Below are 23,609 nucleotides of genomic sequence, written 5' to 3' on the forward strand. Positions count from 1 at the left end.
GTATGTTAATTTAAACTCACCGATTTTTCGATTAAATTCAATTTAGCCGCGGAGTGATGTACGGACCGCGGTATAATAACAGGTAACTCCTTCATCAATAAGAAGATTATTGTAATAAACAATTGGGTGAACAACGTATTTTTTTTCTTCGTAGATTTTTTTTTTTTTTTTTTTTTTTTTTGGAAATACTTTCCGCGTCTGACGAAACACTCATCTATTTCCCTTTAAACCCTCTCAATAGGTCACGCGTTTTGTTCTAATGGACTTATTGTGCCACACTGTCAATTCCCCCACAAAAATCACTGGACCTCTGTGACACAAAAATGGTAATTGCCTTGAAAAACAAACGGTATTATTTTTGCGGCTGTAATGCAATCAAAGCAACATTTGAGTCGGCCAACCCTTCCTTCCCGGCAGAGCCAGCGCCGGCATAGCTTTTAACGGAGTAACGAAATCACAACAGCCATTAAAGAGCTCACTTCAAATCAGTCTCGGGCTTGACGGTGGAGAAAAGGGGCGAGAGCTGGTGCAGGGTGCACGTATACATATACGGTGTATCTATATACGGCTATAAGAGAGTGCGAGGGCGCATCGCCCCAAAACAATTATTTCTCGACAAAGTTCCCTCGTATCTCCCGAGTTCGGGTCAATAGCACAGAAAGCGAGGAGCCAAAAGAGAACGAAAGCCCGCGTGGCTAACGAATAGTGGAAGAGCGCGGAGAGAGGGTCGAGAGATAGCGAACTTAGCGCGTGCAGGGAACGGTGGGTAGGGGGGAGGCGGGGGCGAGTAATCGCATGAAAACTCGCAGTGTAGGTACCGCCCTCCTCCTCCCCCCCCCGGTGGTAATTAAAGTAGCGAATCCGCGGAGCACCCCCTACCACTACTACCTCGCACGGTGCTATTGCATGCATGCGCGTATATAAATATACACATGGTGTAGTACCTGTACAATGTACGCGGCGGGGGTGGGGTGGGGAGCGACACGTTCGATCGAATCCTTCCAAAGTATAAATATATGTACCTACGCTCCCTGTGTACGGCGAACCGTGGCTTATACTTGCTTGCTGCGCTGCATACAATGTACACGTATACATATATACGTACATCAAGAATAGTTGCGAATCCGCGAGGCTGCTTCTCCTCTAAGCTCCTCGGCAGCCGCATGTACATGGGACAAGAGGGAAAAGGGGGGGGGGGTAGAAGCGCGCACTAGAGCTCGGGCATTGTCGGTATGATTTATGCTGATTAAGACTCTGCTCGAGCTCCCCTCCCCCTCCTCGCGTTATCGTTTACCTGGTGGGCGCTGCAGAGCGAGGGAGGCTCTCCCCCTCCCTCTTTCTCGGTGACTGGTACTTTCGCACCTTACCTAGTCAGCCCGCAGAGAGAGAGAGAGAGAGAGGATGATAAAAGCGCCTAATTTAGTGGAGCAGAGCTGCCGTGCTGCGGTGGCTGCTGGATGACGGGGGTCTTTTCTGTCTCCACGTGCACGTGTACACGTACACGGTAGGACGAAAGCTACACTGTACCTATACGCACACAGCGCGGGCTATAATATAGGGAGCGAGAGGAGAGCTCCCTCCCTCTCGGCGTGGTCCTATTCAAAGCCGCATGATTCAGTGGCCGTTGTAGCACACACAGCCCTGGATAAGATCTGGCCTCTCTCTCTCTCTCTCTCTCGTGTGCCGACGCGCCGCCTCGTCCGTCTTCTCTCGCTCTGGCTCCCTTTTATGTATATGAAAACACCAGCACACCTGTGCTAACCGTCGTACATACACGCGTAACAAAAACCCGCGATTTTGCTCCTTTTTCTCTCCTCCCGGCGGCTCTGTCCATTCTCTCTCCGTTGCGTGCACCGCGTGTATGAAAGAGTTCGCGCTCGCAATCTGGCTCCCTCTCCTTCTCTGCTCCTTTTTTCCCTGCGAGATCCTTCTTTCCGTATAATATTGTTCAAAAGGCGTAGTTACTCCCTTGCCTGGGATGCCTCTTACCTTTTTATTCTTACTGCTGCTGCCATTATTTTGTTATCCACGCGTGCGCGTACACGCGAAGCGGTAGATGGCTTTAAGGGTGGAGTTTGGGGTATTGTTATGGTTGCTGCCGATGTTGAATAGTGTAGAGTTCAAGCCATGCCCAATCGACTAAATGCATCATCCGATACTTTTTGAGATAAATGGATAATTGCATATTCAATGAAATCGCTCTTCAACTCGCATCGAAATAAAAGCTCTGACTGCAAAAAATCTCCATGTCACGTATATGGCGTTGGTCGAAACGATACATGAGTAAAAAGGTTTACATACAGAAAATCGGTAGCAGCTCAATCTCTGCTGTGTATAGGATGAGGAGGGAGAAAAAAAAAACGAGTTTGACGCCATTCAAATTGGCACAGGACGCGCGCCTGCCGGGAAATTTATCGGCTACGGAAGGATTTAATATGCCAGGAAAGTTGCGCTGCTGGTAAATAAAATTTTTGGCAGTGCGGATAGGGTGAGAAAGAAGAAGAGAGCCGTATCGCAGCCGCGAATCGCCGAATGAAGTAGCTACGGAACTAGTTTGCCTCGAACTTTTCTGATTTATGCGAATTCATTATTATTTTCGCGCGAGCGAGCGAACGCGCGCCTGAATAATGAAGAGCCGATTCTAATTTCTCCGCCCCCCACGGAAAATGGAAATGCCAGAATTGGCGTCGAATTGATTACTCGGTTTCGCGGCACGCATTTTTGGAGTTATTCCTCATGAAAATTGTTCTCAACTGTGTATATATTCACGGTGTAATTGGAATCCTCACAGCTATTTCCAACTCGCGAGGTGAAACTTTTACTCTTTGCCGGTGATCACTTACATAAATTACGAGAAGCAAAAACTGAAGCATCAAAAAAACAAAAAAACAAAAAAAAAAAGTAAATAAAAATTAAAGCCTGACGAGAGTCGCGATCGCGGAGCGAAGAGACTCGAGGCTTTCTCATGACGGCGGGGCCGATCTTTCGGCGATCCGGAACCCCTGATTAATTCCCTTCAATTATGCCATCAAACGGCCACAGGCCCTGGGCCAACGTTTCAATTCGCCCGCGAGAGAGGGGGCATGGGTTCGAGAGGCTTCGAGAGCGAGGAAGGAGGGGGGCCCCTCGGTGTAATAATCGGTCATTATCGTGGTTGTTTTGCGCGCGGTCCTGCCCCCTTCCACCCCGTGCGAGTATTCCGCAAATGCGCGCGAAATTTTCGAAAAAAATTAACAGCAGCCCTCCCTCCAGTAATCATACACGGTTTCTGGACGCTGCGCGGCTCTGCGATGGCGTCGTCTTCCCTCATCTCTCGGGCCAACCGGCTCGTCTCCCCACCACGGATGGCGAGGATGCCGCGATCGTCGGCGATACGTGCGCGGTTCTCGGGCCCCCTGGGGCTTGGGGGATAGTCTCGAGTACTGTATGCGTACACCATCTTATAGGCCGGCCCTTCTCGTTCCTTTTTACTCGCGCTTTTTACTCTCTTATACCACGAGTCGTGTACCTGTACGCTCGATCTTTCTCCCCTCGTCGCAGCGCGCTCGCTGCTCTCCATCGTTTTTAACATCTCTTTATACTCTGCCGATCTTCCCTCACTTCGTTTTCTCCTCTTGGCTGAAAATGGTGTATACCTTATCGATACTGAGGTTCCGTTTGTTTCGAAGGTAAAAAAAAAAAAGTGCAAATCAACTTGTTCAGGATTTGCGGAAACTGTTGCTCCAGAGCAGAAACGAAATAAAGATACCATCGTTTTTTGTCAAGTCTGATTGGATTGCACGATCAGCTTATGATCAGGCTTGTAAGGATTTTTTTTTATCAGTAGACATTATTTCAGAAGTTTTGCCGGACCTGTAGATCTGAGGAATGATTCTCGCTACATCTAAATTTGGTGTAAAATCTTTAACTAAAGACCAGTTGGGTTAAACAACATTTTATAAAGAAGTTACTTTAAGGTGTACCCTTCTGCTTTTTTTTGTCTCTATTTGATTTTTCAAAGGGTTAAAACTTGAATTTTAAAATCTATAAGACGTATTAATTAAATTAAAAAATGATTTCTACTTTGATGTTTGGGATTTAATTCACCTCTTATTTTTCATAACATTTTAAAGGATAATACAAAAAAGGGCTAAAGTTGTAGCCGAAAAACTTTTTATTTTCATTAATCATTAGATCTGAAACACGATTGTTACCACGAGGAAGCTTATGAGCAGTAAAATAAAAGGGACATCCTTACCTCCCAAAAAAATCTCTATATATACTCAGTTAATATCCATTTTTCTGCTGCAATGTCTTTTCTGCTCTTATCATTTTTACTACTCTTGCCTAAAAAAAACTGTGGCCTAAGGATGACTTTCCGAATTACGTGCCATATTCATTCTTTAAGCCATTGATGTAATCTTTACAGTCTCGTCAAGCGGTTAAATGCTGGAATAGAACCAAGATCATAACGTTATGGATAAATCATACGTTGCTCACTGAACTGTTTTGATTAGTGAACGGGGGTTATTACGTAAAGATGATATTAACGAAACATTTTTCAAAGAAGCACCTAAAAAATTACTGTATGCATTATAACCATGCTTCTTATAAAGTAATAATTTAAATGATGTATCTATTTTAATTAGTAATAAAAAAATAGGAAAAAATACTGAATTAGCACCTATAGTCTACGGATTATTTATTTATTAACTAATAGTCACATCTCACGGACTTGAAGAGCTCATCCATCGTATAGTTTACTTACACAAATGGTACAAAAAATAAAAGTCAAGATCAGGTGGTTCAGTTTAACGCTGCAAGCCTCTCTCTCAACGGTCTAACTCATGCATGCACACAAAAAAGAAAAAGACCTCGTTCCCTTTCAAACACCCACACATGAATGGTCTTCGGTAAACTTTTTTCGATTCTCCTCTCCGCTGTTTCTTCTCTAACTTTCCATTACCTTCTCATCTTTCTCTCTCGCACACGCCCGCAGCCTCGAGGCGCTTCATTTCACATCCACCTCCATATAACCCGCCTACGGGATTCCTCACTTCCTCGCGCGCCAAATTATCAAATCATCTAGCCGATACTCGCCAACTATACCCCATTCGCAAGTTAAGTCATTATATTACGCCAGAATGCATACAGTTGGCAGCTCTATCTGCTCATCCCGCGACCCCGTACAGGTACGCAGGGTATACTTGTATATTTCTTTTATTTTTTCCTTGGATGCTCGACCAGTTTTACTTTTTTCCTTCGTTCGTTTGACTTTCCGTTTCTTTTTCTTCGATTTTTTCGTGTACCTCGCATCGGTACACAACTTGGCCAATAGCAACCGAACAGCAGCGAGAAAAACAACGAAAGAAATCGGTAGCGTTGTCTTGCAATTAATGGTCCGCGTGCGCGGTCGCATGGTGCATTGAACTGGTTTTTCGCGTCCATGTATTTATAATGCACGCAGCACTAGTTTCAACGAGCACGCAAAGCTTTTTCATTCACGTGGACTTTCGTTTTGTGCGCAGAAAGTAACCGCTCGTTTCATGCAAATGCCAAACAGTCGCGTAGGGAAGGAAAAAAAAAAAAAAAAAAAAAAAAAAAAGAATCATACAGCCGTCAATTGACAATTCATAATGGTACAGCCCGGCTACACGGCATTTACACGAGTCATGTGCGAACGAAGAATTATTATCGGCCTCTCGCTGTTTGCGCTGTGTATGTCCACTGTATATCACCACGCGAATCGTAAATTGCGGGCTATGCCGATCGGGAGATCCGATAATAATTGTTCAAACGCTTCGAATGGAGACATCATAATGTTATTCGAGATACCCTCGTTAATTGTACACGCTGCAGTGATCTATCGCGTTTGTAATGTGTATCATTACCGTATATGTATGTTGTGTCAATTTTTTTTTTCGTTCTTGATATTACACGTGTCTCTTGTGTACGACACATACTTGTTGTATACACGTTGCAACGGTGTGAACTGCATTTTTCCGAAATGAATGATGCCCGAGTGTCGCCGAGAGGGAAAAACACCAATAATTCAACTCAAAAGGCAATCGGAGCATCGATCCTCTCGAGGCTCCTCCTCGACATCTCACCGGTTATTTTTAGCCACCTCCCACTTGATATCAGCCGAGCTGTGGCGTTGTTATTATTTCTCACGTGGCTCGCGCTTTTTATTTATTCGTTCCCTCCTCGTCGGCGTCGTCTACGGTATATACCCGGCCCAGGAATTACCACGGGGTTAGTTGGATCGGAAAGTGCGTATAAAAGAACGAAGCCGAGAAGAAGGAGAAGAAGAAAAGGGGGGAGAAGGAGACGAACGACACGCGATGGAAATTAGAGGTCTCGTCGCGCGCGGCTATACGGGGCTTATCTTCCAAACAGGTGACACGTAGACGCGCAGATTCACCGCGAGGAGTCTCTCTCTCTTTGGGTAGAAGATTGGGAGGAAGGGAAGAGAGAGAGAGAGAGAATGCATCTTCTGAGTGGTATACGCACACACCGGCTCTCTTCCACTCTCACATTCAACGAGAGAAAGATACAGTGAAAGATTTATGGAGTAAAGATACGCGTCGTCTTTTTACAGTTTCTTTTTTTTTTTTTTTTTTTTTTCCTCTTCCCCCTCCATACTGTTCTCTCGTCTTTTTCTTATTTTTCTCGCTGTCATAAAATTAGCAGTCATCCATCGTCTGATTTATTAGATTCACGTGCAAAGTTTGGCTAACAAAGGAAGTTTGTTCATCTCTTGTGCGTGGCCTTTTTGAGGCAGACAAAAAAAAAGAGACAATAAAAATTAAGTGTATATTTGTCACCTCGTCAAAACATGACTCAAGTAGTACACCCCCCGTAAAAGTAGATTTTTGAAAGAAGAGGGTGTTGTAAAACTTTGTTTGTTTATCAGATTTATGACTTTTACGTATTGATACTTAATTTGTATTTATTTGTTTAATTACTTTAATGTTTTAAAATGTATCGGACTATACGTATGTGTAATCAAAAGCACTTCATTACACAAAAAAGTTGTGCTCTCAAAGCTCTTTTAATTCATTAGTTAAATTGAATTCCTTATAAATTCCAGTGTCGTGTATCGTAGTTTAGTCGATAGGTCGTCAAACATTTTTGAAATAAAGTTTTATTTCGAGAAATAAAATAATAACTCGCACCGAGTAAAACACACAACCCTATAGGAGTCCTGTGCAATTCAATGGGTCTCTCGAGTGGCATACAAACAGTAAGAAAAAAAAAATTTTTTTTTCAAATGAAACGAAAAAACCACAGAGAAGTCAAAATGAAAGAAAAAGAGTGGAAACGAATGGAAACGAAGGTCCATGGCACACTCGATAAGAAAAAAAAAAAAAAAAAAAAAAAAAAAAAAAAAAAAATCAAAGTGGCCGAGGAGGAGGAGAAAAAAGGGAGGACGGTGGTTCTCTTACTGGGGTATAGAGTTGAAAATAAGGCGGCAATAAAGCATATGTAAAATATATTCTGGAATTCCTTTTAGGACGCAGATATACGGCCTCGAGGCTCTTTCTCTCTCTGGCTGGTGTGTCCCCGCTCTCCCTCCAGTCCAGCCAACTACACCAGCAATACGTCGTATCTGTCCTGTTCTCTCTCTCTCGGCCATACGCACCTTTTGTACGCTTGTGTTGTCATTGTCGCTCCGCTCATGTATGTATATGCGTACGTATATATCCGTACCGATGTATCTGCATGCACTTTCGCGCGCGGCCGCGTAAGCAAGCAAGCAAGCGGTCAAGCCAAGAAAGACGAACGAGCATGCCGAATATATCTCTCTTTCTCTCGTTAAAACGGGGGTGTGCATGCGTGCGTCCCCCCCCCCCTCGCTCTCCATCTTACCTTCACCTGCATCCATGCACAGCACACTTTGGAATGTTGTATATATACGTACCCTCCTGCTGCTTGTTTTTTTTTTCGACCTTTTTTACTTCTCACCCCCTCGTTTTTCTCCCTTTTGCGATTTCTCTCCCCATGCGCAGCCGGTCCCTGTCCCCGGCTCGCTGCTTCCGAGCCACCTCAGCCACCCCTTTTTGATATTCCTTTTGGCGAGGAGCAGCAGGAGGAGAAAAGAAGGACTCTCTCTGCCCCACTCGCGTACGGCTAAGCTTGACTCCGGCGCTGCGATTTATTTGAGCGCGAGTCCGGGCGATACGTGAAAAATATTCCCTTTTGCTTTAAGAGCCGATGCGTACGGAGCCTGATTAATTTACGGCCCCGGTTACCGCTGATATCGGACAGCCGTCGCCGGTTATCTTTTCTCCTCTCGAGTTATAAATGCCGAGAGCCTTGTTTCCTTTCAACCAGAAATAATCATCATTATCGGCATCCAAAAACAAGTTCCATCTTTATTTTAATGATGCTTGTTTTGTGTATTGTTCAACCAAAGCCCTTTTATACCCAAATTACTATTCAAGCTGTACCCAAACTCTAACCCAAATACCCCGAAAGTACAGTAAATTGTCGGCGATTTATACAATGTCGAGAGCGTATTTACATCAAATAATCACGCAGCATTAACAGCGATAAACAACGCACGCTTTGGGTGTATACAATATGCATTCTTTTCGCACAGTCCTATACGTAATGTGTGCGCGGAGAGAGCACTTTATCTCGATCCGGATTCGGGATACAATGAATCCTGTAAAGCTCGAACTCTGGAATTTATCGTATATTATAACGTTTCTACACGCAACCTGTTTTTGGTGTTCCCACACCTCTCTCTCTCTCTCCTTTGCATGCAACTTGTACGGACGCGGAAGAAACTCTTGCTGATGGGGGGAAAAAAAGAAAGAAAAAAGGAGCATCGAGACGTTGAACTCTTTGAATTTCAGAACGGCTCTTGGCAGGGGAGTATCGGAAAAGACTGGCGATCCCTCTGGGTGCACGGCATCAGCGGTACATCTTTGGGAGGAGAAAACGAAAACGGGGGAGGAAAAAATAAGGAATAGCTAGAGGAAAAGGGGGGGAAAAAAAATGAACGAGGCGAGACGCCATCGAGAGAAAAAGGGATGGTCGCAGCGCGTTTAGAGGTAGAAAGAGCGGGGGGAGGGGAGCAACGGAGGTGGGGGGAAAAAGGAGCCGAGGTGAAAGAGAGAAAAAGGTATTAGAGCAGCCGAGAGAGCGGAGGTAGAGGAAGAAAAGAAGAAAGAGGGCGGAGGTGGGGTCCGGGGGAGACGTATAGCCACGGCGAGGTGTCGCCTTACAACCGGCTCCTTCTCTCTCCTTCTTCCTCCTTGCTTGTATATACATACCTATACGAAAGCCTCTTTTGCATGCCATCTTCTCCACCATCTACCTCCGCTGGCTCCCCTTGCCTCCACTTTTTTTTCTTCTCTTCTTTCGCTCCTTTTTTTCCTTCATCATTTCTCTTTTTCTTCCTTTTGGTCTTCCTCTCTTGTGTTCCTGCCCTCTTGGGCTCTCGTATATGTGTATACACATGCGCCATCGGTTTCGCGAGAGGTGTGAGATGTACCGTTGACTCTCTCTCTCTCTCTCTTGCTTTAGTCTTTGCATAATTGTTGCAGTTACCGCAACATCCTCCGTAAAACGACGAGCAACAGGGAGCAGTAGCAGCAGCTCGTTTAGCTAAGTAGTACACAAGAGAGCGCACGACTCTAGCTTCTTCCCCCCCTTGCTGTTGTACTATTCGCTCGCTAGCTAACCGTGGAAACGTCGAAGGGGGGGGGGGAGGAGAAAAATGAGAAAAACGATCGAGGGCCGAGCAGCGAACAGCACCACGGCGACGTCGCGCGTTAATTAAATTTCTCGAAGATCACGCGAGAACGTTGTCTTGCTGCCGGTGCTGTTGTTGTAGCGGGCGTGCGAGGGATGGATTTTTTGTCGTGCTGCCGTGGAGGGGGATATCGTGTACGTATGGGTATATATATATATATATACACACGTGCTCCCTCCTCGTGAGAGGGCACGATTAAGTGGAAGAGATAGCGTGTTGCACGGTAGGTACAGCTCAGGAAGGAAAATCTTCTTTTTTTTACTCGGAAAATTTTTCAACTCCCAAGTATATCCATATACCTATAATGTCATGGCGTACACGCCTGTAGATGAGTCCCGAATGTGTGATTTTAATTACTATTCCGTTGAATCAACGTAAGCCTGTTACACGTTTGGTAATTTCAATTGTTAACGTTGGACTGTTGTACATAGGTACATGGTAACACGGCAGAGTTGAAAATTGAAGGTGGCACGAGCGCGTGACACATCGTTCGGAGACAAAAGTGACGCAAGCGAGTCGAGGTGTAATTTCTTTTCGCCGGGGGAGCATTTCTGAAGTATAGCCGTAGCCTCTGGGGAAATTTCCCGTCTTATAAACAGAGCGGGCGCTATGCTCACCGTCGTGCTATCCTTGCGGATCTTACACGAAAATACCGGATAAGCACGATATATATGTCTATAGTACGGTGGTGGTAGAAGCAGTATCCTCTAGGCTGTACACGGTTATGTGTTTATCGATCGAATGTAAATGGAGAGACAACTTATTTTGACACCTCCTTGCTTGCTGGGCTAGACGCGGACTTTGTGTAGATGAACTATATCCAGTGCGCCCTGGCATATTTATGAGCTCGGCCGGCGCATAAGACTGGAAAATGCAGATTAAAACGAGTAAGACGTTTGCACGAGATCTATTTTCGTCGAAACGTCAGAAACGTTAGTTTGTGCTTATCGTTGCTTTCCAACTTGCAAAAAAGTAATCAACCAACAAGTAATGTCGCTGTATTTTCACCAATCAATAAAAGCTCAAGCGTGCAACATACCTTTGTTATGGATAAGGTGAAAATACGTTTAGATTACCTCAAAAAGTATACATCCATCCACTTGAGCTTAAATTTGATGAAAAACCTGATGGGATCCTGAAAGGGATGAAAAAAAAAAAAAAGAAATGATTCGACATTGAGAGAACCCTCGTGACGAACTTTTTCTACAGAGCTCCTCTCGGCACATTGTGTGGAAACGGCAAGCGGCTTCGAAGGAGTCGTAATACACGCATATAAGCAAACGCTCGAAGAAAAAGAAGAGGGTACAGGATGGGGGAAGAGGATCGCAGGGTCCTTTCTCGCTTGCGTTCTTGCGTCGGGCCTTCGATGCAAAAATGTGACGTAGCACGGATACAACAGGAGCTTCGATATCTTATTCAAGAAAGTTCCATTCGTTCCTCTTACGCCAGCGTCCCGAGCTCCACCGATGGGCTACATTCTTGCTCGCGTCGCCGCGCATAACTTCGAGCCGCAGCCTCGACAGATTTTTCGGGCGGCCGAGGGACAAGGATGGGGAAAAAAGCTGCTCGCTGGTACACACCCGGGGTATTTCCGGGGACTCTACACCAGCTCGCCTCCTCGGACGTTCATCCATACACGGCGTTGCGTAACAGCGTACCTCTACAGAGGTATGCTCCCTCGTTCTCCGCGACTCGAAGCGCGCTCACGGAATATCAAGACGATGCGTCTTTCTTTGTTCTTTTTTTCCCCCCCAAGAGCAAGGGATGGGGGAGTGGGGTGATTATTTTTGGACGTTTCAATCGGCTACGACTGCGCAGTGTGGCTGGACGCTGCGGTGAATAGCGATGAATACGTGCCCAGGCAGCTGCTCACTCGACGAGATGACGCTTCCGAGAAGCATTGCTCTCGGAGCTTCGTCGCCCCCCCCCCCCCCAAAGTTACCGGACGAGCTGGAATTCCCCCGCCCCCTCCCCATCCCTAGCGAAGAAATGATTTATTCTTGCTTTCCGCTCAGGTACACCATCTCGGTGGATTTGACTAAAAGGAAAAATGTGTACGCGGCTATCGTTAGTGGCGCATAATCACGCGAAACCTCGATTGAAACAGACGCCGAGCCAATTTACGCCACTATGAATAATACATGTACTATTTTCCGATCGTCCTCGTACTCGGCTAACGAGATCTTGTTTCTATAAAAGTAAATTCTCATTAAAAATACCAGATCCTCCGTTACGATCTCTATAATTGATCGATCGTGTATATATACTTTTTGCGCGTGAAATAATACAGGGTATTGTAACTCTCAACCGAATCTTTTCCCCGCATCTCGCGAAGTTCGCCTTACGAGAGTATAAACATAACAGACGCCTCGACTGTTTGCAAATGCACCTTCTCCCCCCCATCACCACATTGCTTTAAACACTCGCGCCAGTACCTCATACACGGGGAAGACTTGGCTGTTTACACAGGGGACTTCGCGCTCGCTCGGATGACACTCTGTGCTTTGTTCGCCGATCGATGCTACGTGTCGATACGTAACTACCAGCCCCTCCGTTGCAAAATACTTATTGGCTGGGAGTCGAGAAAAGGAGAGAGAGAGAGAGAGAGAGAGAGAGAGAGAGAGAGAGATCCTTTCACTTTGTAAACGAGCTACATTTTCGAGATCCAGAGATCGGGTGCGCGTCGCTTGGCGTGAGTGGGAGGAAAGGAAAGCAGCCAACCAGCCGACATTAGTGATAAAATGAGACACGACGCCTTCAACCCCTCGTTAGCCACTTTTTGCCCCTCCCCCCCCCGACCTTTGTCGTACGACTGGCTGATGTCTGGCAGTGCAACGCAAGGGCCAGAGCTATCTCTGTTTCTGCGTCGCAAAAAATGAGATGGAATCTCGCTCGAGCAGTCACCGTTCGCCGCCGAGCTCTGGATACTTTTAAATTGGCTACAATGCCAGCCCTTGTACAGTTCTCTTGACAAAAAAGTCCCTCGTGACCTGCCCCGTTTTAGCTTTTCAGCTCGTTACAGGCCTCTGTTTGTCAAACAACAGCCAACAATGGCTCACCTTTAAATGAAATCCAACCACTCCGGAATAAGTAACTTATCTATCTGTGATAAATTCGAATTCGATATATAAATTCATACAGCTGAAACACCACAGCTACGTTACCCGATAGCACACAAATCAACGACGAACAAAACAACCGGACGCGGTGATTGTCCACCCCACGCTGTGTGCCGTGTATTGTAACATTGAGATAGGACCGTGCGACAGGTAAGCTCGGAAAAGCTCATATAATTACGATAATTTAGCCCCCGGGCACGCACTTCCTCGTCGTAGCCCGCGGGGGCGTCAGTGGGAGAGAAGTGCCACTGTATCTCTAGAGGAACTCGCCTGGAACACGGTGTGTATAAGTAGTACATACATATATATGCGCGAAAGACGAGTATTTGCACAGCCTCCTCTTGTTCTTCTTCTTGGGACACGAAGGATCTTTCTCTCTCTTTCTTCGTCGCTCCGCAACACGGGCTCTTGTTTGCGAAGGAGAGAGAGAGGAGAGGAAGAGAATAGAATAAGGAGCGGAGACACTCGGTATGAGAAACGCGTAGCTACGCAGCGAGCCCGTAGCTCAACTTGGCTTCTCTCACTCCACCCGTCTCCTCCTCCCCTTTTCCACCGCACAGGCTCTCCTATACTCCTTCTTCTCGTCCTGCCGCCAGAGCTATACAGCAGCAGCCCAAGGTAGGTAATCCTCTCGGGGGCGTGAGTTACTGCCTGGCGTCCCTCTCTCGGCTACATTCTTCCCCCGGCCCCCACCCCTACCCGGGCCTGCCTGCCACTTTCTCACTTTCTCTCCTTCTCGCGCGGTTTTGCCCTCTCTTTCTCACTTCTCCTCGGGGCTCTGCCGCGTCTTTAAACTTTTTCCCTCGCTCATCCCGTCTTTGTCTTTTCCGAAACGAAGAAAAAGCCGGGTAGGGGGGGGGGTGGAAAAATAAAGGGATTTTCGTCTTTTTCCTACGGTGGCTCCACCCGCGAGAATAAGAAACAACGCCCGAGAGTTATTCGCTTTCTTTTACACTCCTCCACACCTCGCTACGCCACCGTTTTCCTCATACTTTCGAGGATTCTTTGGGGCATTGCAAAGTTCTGCTTTTTTCCCCCACTTTTCTCGGGCATTGGTATTTTTTTTCTCCTACAATTAATTAAATTGTTTACTTTGCCGGTATTTTTTAACTCAAACGTCATGCAACAGCAATTTACCAGGTCGGTGAAATCCTCAAAGTATCTTTGAATTCGTGTGACCAACCACCATCTGGTGTAGTAGTAGAGTTGGTAAAGTATACGTGACGCTCGTGACTTCATAGAAATGTACGTGAATGGGAGTTTGTGTCGCGAACGAGTCACCGCAAAACAGTAAAGATCACTGAAATGACCAAAAGAAATAGTTTGTCCCCCTGATGATGAGGCGTTTTTTTTTTCTTCATTTTCCTATTCAATACTATAGAATAATAAAACACATAGCTCTGAGAGGAATCGCAGGACTCCCGAGCAGCTAGAAGAAAATTTTACAAATAAAATAATATGTACACCTAAAAGGTTTTCAAAATGAAACTTGGACTGAAGGAGGTATTTTAATAAGTAATGTGTTGGTAAAAAAATTTGACGTGTAGGTATCGCCAATAGCTGCCGGTCAGCTACGCTTTCTCCGTGATCTTACGCTCGTCCTTGTATGTAAAAGAAAAGCAGCCGAAAACAGAGGAAGAGAAAGTTTTCCCTCTCTCTCTCTCTCTCGTTCTCCTGTTCCTCCGGAGAAAGTTTGTCTCCTCGGGGAAGAGCGAGAAAGGGATGGGGGAGAGGAAAAGCAAGCGAAGCACGTTTCCTCGGTTTCTCAGTAGAGAGAGAAACCGCGCGGTCGTGCAGGGCGAGGAAGGAAGCAAGCCCGTGCGGCCACAGCTGGAGCGTCGGCTGTTAGTCAGGCGTAATTAATAACTTACGGCGAAGCTAACGAGGAAAGCAGCGGTATCACCTAGCTTCCTTATAACTGGGAAGACGCTCAAGGATGCTGCTGTACAACAGCCAGGGTCCCGAGGATGAGGGGGAAAAAATGGAGGGAGGAAAAAAAAAAGAACGATGGGGCTGGAAAGAGAGATGCTCGCCATTGCCGATGTTGAGCCTCGCGTAAATAAATGATTCGTAAAGGGCAGGGGTGGGTGTGATGTATCGGGGGAAGGGATGGGAGATGAGTATGGATGGGAGAGAGAGAGGAATGTGGTGTATGAAAAGAAATGATACAGTCGATACCTAAGGGTGTGGTGTTTTATGTTTGTTAAAGTTGGTTCCTCCAAGGTTTGTACATGTAAAGTAATTTATTTGTTTCGATGTTTCGCGAAAAACCACCAGGAAGAAAAAAAAAAGAAAAGTAATATTTTTAACAGATTAAAAGTATCGTGTGTAATTCACGTTGCCGCGAAAACGAGATAACGACGCGGGTTGCGTTTCTTTCGAAATAAATCGACTCCGAGGGCACACAGCGTCAATTTCCATAATTTGCAAATCGATTAACTGTCCCGTAAAGTACCGGCAGTACCGAATCCTCATCGCATTAGCTGCGTATAATTTCCAATGTAATTTCTCTAACAGCCCGAGGCACCAGCACAACGCGAGCATTGCCAAGACCCCGCGCTAATCCAAAAATGTAAAAATTGACGAGACTCCGATCGTAAATCTTCCCTCCCCTCTTTTTGCCCCAAACATTACTCAGTAATGTAATTGCCGAACTCTACGATCAATTTTCCACGCGCCACTAAAAACAACAACGACCACCACCACCACCACCAGACGTACCGTAGGTATATGTATGTATATCCAAAGCGACATGGCCCAATATCTTACGTAATGAAACCCGACGCGGACAGATAGATGGTTGGATTCCAAAGGAGACTACACGTAAGGTCGGGCGCTCGTCCCCAGCGCGTCTTAATTCACTAGAAGGCGAAATTGGTCGGGCAAGAAATTTGTAAGCTCGGCCGATCGGTCGATTTATGACGTATCCTGCAAGCTCCGAGCCCCCCCCCCCTCTGGCAAGGACGCACGCGTGCACACGCCCCCGGCACTATACTCGCACTGGCAGCAAAAACCGATACACAGCCATTACGCCGGCCTAGAGACAGGGAGTTGGCCTCAACCGTAGACGTGTGTATACCTATACACGGCGCCAATACACGGTACAGCGACGCAAATCCCGCGAGAGAAGCCCTTTATATTTTACTCGGGCTTTTTCGCTTTTCGATACACGTCTGTATATACACACACACACGTGCACGCTATCCCAGGGCAATTCACTTACTTTGATTTGATTGGCTCTCCGGATGATGGTATGATACGCCTCAAGACACCCCTTCCTCACTCCTGCCCTGCACACGTATATAAACACGTAGTGCACGAGAAACGAAATCTTCCCTTGGGCGTTTTGCGAACGATGGAAAAAAAGAGCAACGCCGAGGATGTGGCTGCTTCGGAGGGTTGAGAGGAGAGAGTTTTTCCTCGGGGTGGCCAGAGCTTTCTCTTTCCATTGCAGCAATCAACGTATTGGCCTTGCTTATTGCAGGACTTGGCGAAGGACTCTAGCTTCGTTTTTGGTCTTTCCCGTATGCACGTGCTTTCACCTTATTTTTTCCTTTTGGGTCGTCGTAAATGCTGTGATGGTTACTCTTTTTGCGTCTTAATTTAATAACATCACGTTTCAACAACTAAAGCGAAAACTGACCAAAATTGTATTAATTTTGATTACGTACCAGACTTAATATTATTCATATTGTACACATACACATATTTATAATGTGCTCGAGTCGCTGCATAAAAAAATGATGACAATACAGGAAAAGAAAAAGTAACATCATCCCAAAAAAAAAAAAAAAAGAGCCGTATTACCTTTCAAAATATTTACAGCCCACCGAGTAATTCGACGAAAGCCATGAAAGTATTATGCACAAGAGAGGCCAAAACCTTCCTTCTCGCATCGTACGCCTGAAAAACGATTCCATCGCAGCCCCTCGGAGCGCTCCTTAATTTACATGTATGCGGCGTATTAAAAGCCCGTTGTACACATTGACTTTCAGCAGTTATCCGCAATCGTTTGCGCGACATCGAGGGCCACCCCCTCCCCCCTTTGAGCAACGCCCATTTTCGCGGCAAACGACCGGTCGTAAAGCCACGGGGAGGCTTCTTAATGCCCCGGCGAATTATTCGTACGCGCGTTGACACCTCAGCTGTACCCTACTTACACATCACGTGCACATGTACCCTCCACCCCATATGTACCTGGTAGAGAAAACTCGCAAAGCTCTCGCCACGTCTTGCATGAGAACCGAAAGAAAGAGGGAAGAAAAAAATAAAATAACACAGAGCGCGAGAAAAGCTCCGCGCTCCCTTCGTTTTAGTCTCGGCCAATGGGAGCTCGGGACGCGCTCGTACGTTATACACCGCGAGCTCCGCGCTGAATTTATCCGTCCCCTCGCACGCGAACGAGTTTTTCTTCTCCTCCTCCCCTCGTCCATCCTCCCGCACCCCCATGTATCACGCGGCGAAGTTTTAGTTTCGCGTTTCCCGCGAGACGAGCCCACCGCACACCACCGGGGAAAAAGTACCGCAGAGCGAGGGGCGGCAGCCGAGTCGAAAGGGAACCTCGAGGGCGTAAGCCTCACCCCCCCACGCAGTAAGAAGGTAGCCGGAGCATTAAGGCTGGCGTGGCTGTCACATTTTCTACTTTGCGGAGACGTATGAGGACGGCTTAATTGGGAGAAAGAGAGCGCCCGCCCTTCTTTTATTTATAAGTTCGGGAGTCTATCGTCGCAGCCCACCCCCCTTTCGAGAGCGAACTAAAGAAGCAAGGGTGGCTGCCGACCCCATCCCCGAATTCTCGAGTTTTCTCTCGGAGAGCGCGCCGAGGGCAGAGCCGGAAGCTTTGACAAATAACCCCTTATAAACGCCGCGTCATGATAATCTTCTTGCTTATACGCTCCTGCTACTGCGCTCTAGCCTCTGGAATTAGTTTCTTGCGTTGGGCTTTCATTTTGTATGCATGTATGTGTACATATATTAGATCTCGTGCCTCTCGCAGCGCTGTTACGTTGTAAATTTATCGCTGCTTTGGTGTCTTTGGTAAAATTAATTAAAATCATGAGAATCTCGGTAATTCATCACGGAATACTTTATATTTTTACAATAAATTCTACTTAACTTTTAACTCTACGGAGAAATAGGTCATCTTTTGAAAAAACTGTAAATTTTCCCCTCGAATCCGAACGCTTGAAAAAGATTTGTAAAAATCCGAAAACAAAAAAAAAAAGAGGAAGTGGTAGCGATGAGTTAGATGCGTAGGGGTCCGAGGGAGGGGAGGGAGAGAGCCACACTTGATTGCGCGGCGATAATAAACATGACGGGCCGATATGAACTCTCCGGTGAAAATATTTCGCGCCACCGGGCGTACGCGTGTCCGGTCGCATCCCTCCGCGAGCTTTGCTGTACGGCATTCCACCCTCGCAATTTCGCGTGCCAATAACAGATCGCCGGTGCGGATACCATTGTAAATATGAGGCGTTCATACTCGGGTGTACAGTACACACAACAAACCGACCCTCTCATGCCTGGTAATTCGTCTGCATTTTTTTTTCCAGCGCACAACAGGCCCCTCTTTAAATCACATTGCCAGGGGGCTGATGCAGGCGTTTGTAAACTCTTTGGTGTAACGTGTTGTTGCCACCTACTTCTATATTTTTTTTTTTTTTTTTTTTTTTACGACCAGCGTACCTCGAATATTTATGAACGAAAGGCCTAGAGAGTGTATATACACATAGGCGGGGTGACGTGAATTTTTATCGAGCACAGCTCGGCGATTTACATTTTCGTAATTTCCTCGTTAAATTACAAATCACGAGGTATATTAGCCGAGATAATGGGCCATTGCTTTTCGAGTTCTTCGCCGATTTCCGATTCGAGTCTCCGTTTCTGCGCTATCTCTCCTTCTCTCCTCGCTCGCCCCTTCCCAGCTGTAGATATAGATATACGAAACGGCTCCCGTGCGCAATTAATTGCTTCGGAAGAGGTTCGCTTCCTTTACGAGCCAATTGATGTATCGGATTTAATAATGGTAAATCGGGGGGTCGGGACAAACATTTGCGAGGGAAATTTATTTTTTAATTCATAGATAAACGAGTTTTTCAATGAATTTTATAAAAAAAATCCCTCGTTAAATTTTACGTGAAAAAAAGGAAAAAGGACAGCTGGTCGAGCAAATTGAAGACAATCGACGCGAGCAGAGGAGGTTGGGGGTGCGCGTTCCCCGGAATAGAGAGGTTTTTGTCGAAGGGCCAACGAAAAAGAAAAAAAAAAAAAAAAAAAAAAAAAAAGAACGAAAGAAAAAAGTATATAAATATATTCACAGCCCGGGGCATGCGACTCCCGTACACGTGCGTACATCCATTTCTCTCTTCGCGGGCCGGACCGGCGCGCCGATGCCAGAGGACGAGGGGGAGGAGTGCGCTTTACGAGGCAGTAACGGCCGATAAGGTGAGCTCACTCGACTCAACTCGCTTCCCCTATACATCCGAGGTCGGTGGGGGCTTATTTCGCTACTGCACCCAAGTGGCTGTTCACCGAGCACTCCCGCGCGCACACTTTTTCGCGCCCGCTCTTTCCTTCCATCTGTCTCGCTTTTACTTGTTCTTTTTTTTTTTTTTTTTTTTTTCTCGTTCGCTCCCTCGTGCCAAACGATACACGTAGAGCTGCCACGTAGCTTTATTTAAAACCATTTACAGCGAGCTCTACGCGGAGGTACGAGTGGTGCTCTACTAGTGGCAGCTCGAAAATTCCCCCTCACGAGTTGTATTACATGCTATATAGAGGGTGGAAAAGAGAGAGAGAGAGAGAGAGTGCCCCCGTGTACGGGCTAGCCGGCAAATGGACGAGCGTCCTGCCGGTGGAGATTTTGCGGCTCTGGCTATGGTCTGGCTATTGCTTCTCTGCTTCGCCTTTCGGCACTCTTTTACGAGTTCCGTAAGTGCCGGTAAGCTGATTTTCAAAGTGCCAATCACGTCAGAAGGGCGAGTTTGGATCTTTTTTTTTTAGGTCTTAGGATTTAGGTACAAGAAAGCTGGAGTTTCTTTTGTTCTGGTACTTGTATGGGGGGTTGATGTTGATTGGCATTTTTTTTTTTTTTTTTTTTTATTGTTTCTCCATAGGTTCAATTAGCTGAGGACTCTAATGTATGTTGAAAAAAATTTTAGAAAATAATATGTGTATACAGGTTTCCTCCTACGAAGAAATTATATTATGTTTCAGACGTCAAACTAACTTGCAACGCTCCACTTAACAGAATATCCAATTTTTATACCATTGTAAATTAAATTGAGAATAATCGATGGTAAAGTTATTTCCTCCATTGATTCTTACAACATTTCAATTTCATGTAAAACTGCTAAAATCACCCACAACAACCCGCTATTTGTCTCATCGACACAATGTTTAGATAATAGCTGCAATTAGAGTCGAGGAAAAAAAAAAAAAGGACACTTGTCCCTAAATTATGAAAGTCCCACACGTAAGATCAGCAGTAGTTATCGGCAGCAAAAACGCTACATGTGCTCGCAGATAATCTCATTACTATAAATATACCACCAAATTAGTCTCCCGGGATTTTGAGTACGAAATTGGAGGGGAAAAAAAAAACTCGGGCAAAAAATATGCTAAGCGCGCGGAGGAGTGTAATGAACAAGAAAATAGCCTAAAAAAGGGTTAGACAGAGGGCGGGGGGAAATAGTTTGAGAGCGAGTCCCTGGTGGAATCGAGTGCCTCGCGTACATTAAACTCCCGTTAATGAGATCGTGTCTCCTAATGGAGTTGGTTATCATTGGTGGGAGGAGTGCGAGCGGCCACTTCTGGGGTACAGGCCTTGGCATTAAATAAACGCCCCTGATGTCGTTGCGTGTTTCAGGAGCAAATGGTTTGCGCAGACGAGGCAGGCAGACGTACACGCGCTATCAGACCCTGGAGCTCGAAAAGGAATTCCACACGAATCACTACCTGACCAGGCGGAGGCGAATAGAGATGGCGCACGCGCTCTGCCTCACGGAGCGGCAGATAAAGATATGGTTCCAGAATCGGCGGATGAAGCTCAAAAAGGAGATACAGGCGATCAAGGAGCTGAACGAGCAGGAAAAACAGGCCCAGGCGCAAAAGGCCGCGGCTGCGGCTGCCGCGGCGGCGGCGCATCAACAGCAGGGGGGCCCCGATGGGGCCAACTAGGGGTACGCCCTACACCGGAGTCCCCCCGATCACACCACGGCCAATCCGCACCACCCTCTGCTGGCGGCCCAATGTACGCAGCTGTATTAAGGTTAGAGCTTCTTCTTTTTTTTTTTTTTTTTTTCAAACACCTATAATACAGGTACAGCATGAACTTATTTTTTACATTAACCACAATAAGTTGGAGATTGAATATCTGGTACTAATGGTACGTTGGACACCCTCATAAAGGCGTTAGTGGACCACTTTGCCCAAGATGGCCGAGTGGAAAAAGATTCTCATTTTTTAAGTTGAAAAATGCACTGTTTTCATTCCTCGTGAAGGAAACTTTGAGCAATGAAAAATGAATTTTCCTTCAAACTGAATTTGAAGATTTCCATTTTGAGATACTATCTTTTTTCATTTTTTTTTCACCAAAAATTGAGAATCTACCCTTCCCTACCTAGAACTACCCTTGTAAGCTTTACGTAATTGGAAAAAAAAATTTTTTGGTTCATACAACCAAAATTATACAAAATGATACCCTGGATCAAGCAAACGCAATAATTTATTTTGTACTCTATGAATTGCTAAAAGCATGATATACGCGTAATAAGTAGTAAAACACGGTACATAAATCCAATGGAATGAAAAAAAGCCGAATCACTGCTGACCTTATTCGCTTTTCTGGAGGTTAAACTGAGCTCAGCCATATCTTCAAAATCAAATCCATTATAGCAGCTATAAACATCGGGAGGGAAAAAAAAGCCCAGCACGCAAGATAAAGAAGCCCAAGAGAAAGGTAGAAAAAAAATTAATCAAACCCCCATTCCGGTGACCACGATAAGACCAAAGCCTCGTACCCCTGCCAGACATACGTTGCCGACACTGGGGGGAAAGGGAGGAAGTAAAAGATACAGCAAGCTACAGTTATCGTTACATTACAAAAGAGAGAAACTAGCGTCTAACTCGTCATGCGGAGCTGACGCAATGAAAGGGACTGCGGCAAGTATCAGGAGACACCAGTGCGTGAGAAACGGAAATCGTCTTTGCCGTCTGGGTCTGCAAAGAAACTAAACGTCTGCTGTACGGAACATATATACCTTCCTCTTTCCACACACTGTACACGTGCTCTCCCACAATAAACGACTAAACTGAATTTTTTTTTTTTTTTTTTTCTCGACTCGCCACGGTAATGACGCGCTTATAAACGAGCCAAGAGATTATTTAATAACCAGCCGCCCGTCTCTTTGCTCGTAATTAACGCAGCTACAGAGAGCATTTCCCCCCCGAGTCATAGACCCAGAACGTTTATTAATACATGCAAAGTGTAACGTCTTACTCCCCGATGCAAGGATGTTTCTGTATCTGCAAAACATTGTCGTTTGCATAATACCTTCCGCTTATCAAGATCCCAAAGTTATGTAACTGTTGCAGTTGCCGGTCGCGATAAATTGCAACGTATACATGTAAGCGTTTGCATCCGCAGTGGGGAGCATCGGTGGACACGGAGCGTAACGTACGGCGGTGAAATAATAAAAGGTTCGCGGTCCGCGGCGAAAATGCAATGCGAGCAATGCGGGGTGTAAGTATACGCCCGACAAATGGCGAACGAGCAAAAATTGGACGCGAATGGAAAAAAATAAAAATAAAATAGGGAGAAATTTTACTATTTTTCGAGACTGGCAATGCGAGCTTGGAGGCGAATATTACAACAGAGGCCGCGGCTTTTTCTCGTAAATTTGGCTCCTCCGTGCACACGTATATGTATATATATACCTTTACGCTGAATATCTAACGAGGCCAGACCGCGCGAGCGAGCGTGTTTTCGTAATTCGTTGAATTATTCCGATCGCGTTTCGCGCGTTTAAGGGAAAACTAGTTTAACGCCTCAAACTTGAGCTTTTGCGCTCTGCACGTTTCGTTGTATGGTATATAGCTGGGAGCTCGAGGCCGTACTCGGGAAAAGAAAAAAAATTCGACTCTTCCATTTTCACTTCGACCTTCTGTCTCTACCATCGTTGTTGTATGGGCACTTTCTTACTTGCTTCTTCTACTATAGCCTCTTGATTTGCAAAGTGCATTTTCGTTACGAAGCTACGTCGCTCCCAAGTTCTGGTGGAAAAAGGAAATTTACCCATATTTTTTTTTTTCTACTTTCCTTTTTTCTTTTTTCTCCTTCATTGTCTTCTTTTTGCTCTTTTTTAGGGGGTCGTTATCCCAAGAGAAAGTAGAAAGTTTTTAGCCGAGCGCAGGTAAAAATTCCGTTCCCTGCACGCGTTTTTTGTTTTTTTTGTTGCCCCCCTCCCTCTTTTCCTTTTTTTTCTTTGACTTTTCGACTTTAGCCCCACATGATTCGTATTTTGGTTTACGATTGCTGGCATTCGTCTCGAAGAATCCCTACGGGGAGAACAGCAGCAAGGTGTATATAACGGTCGTAAAAAAAAAAAAAGAAGCGAGTCCTGCTTAGCCCAATTTTCCGTAGGTATTCATCCCCAGGAAACACCCGCATTCCATTGTCTGACGTAAAAAGTCAGACCACCCCCTCCCCCCATTCGGATGAAATTTCATTTTATAAGCACTAAAAG

The 23,609-nt window shown here is 45.8% G+C and overlaps 1 protein-coding gene across 1 annotated transcript in view; it reads left to right on the plus strand.

Moving 5' to 3' along the window:
• The window catches only part of Ubx (ultrabithorax), a 160,197-nt gene that overhangs the window by 113,210 nt on the left and 23,378 nt on the right, over positions 1-23,609 (plus strand). Inside the window, exon 3 of the mRNA XM_014363812.2 lies at positions 20,732-21,133. Coding sequence (XP_014219298.1) covers positions 20,732-21,042 — 311 coding nt within the window. The 3' untranslated portion in view covers positions 21,043-21,133. The remainder of the gene's footprint in view (positions 1-20,731; positions 21,134-23,609) is intronic.

This window comes from Copidosoma floridanum, unplaced genomic scaffold (genome assembly GCF_036245765.1).
Source record: "Copidosoma floridanum isolate Cflo_tuat_1 unplaced genomic scaffold, Cflo_Japanese_pri ptg000013l, whole genome shotgun sequence".
NCBI classification, from domain to species: domain Eukaryota; kingdom Metazoa; phylum Arthropoda; class Insecta; order Hymenoptera; family Encyrtidae; genus Copidosoma; species Copidosoma floridanum.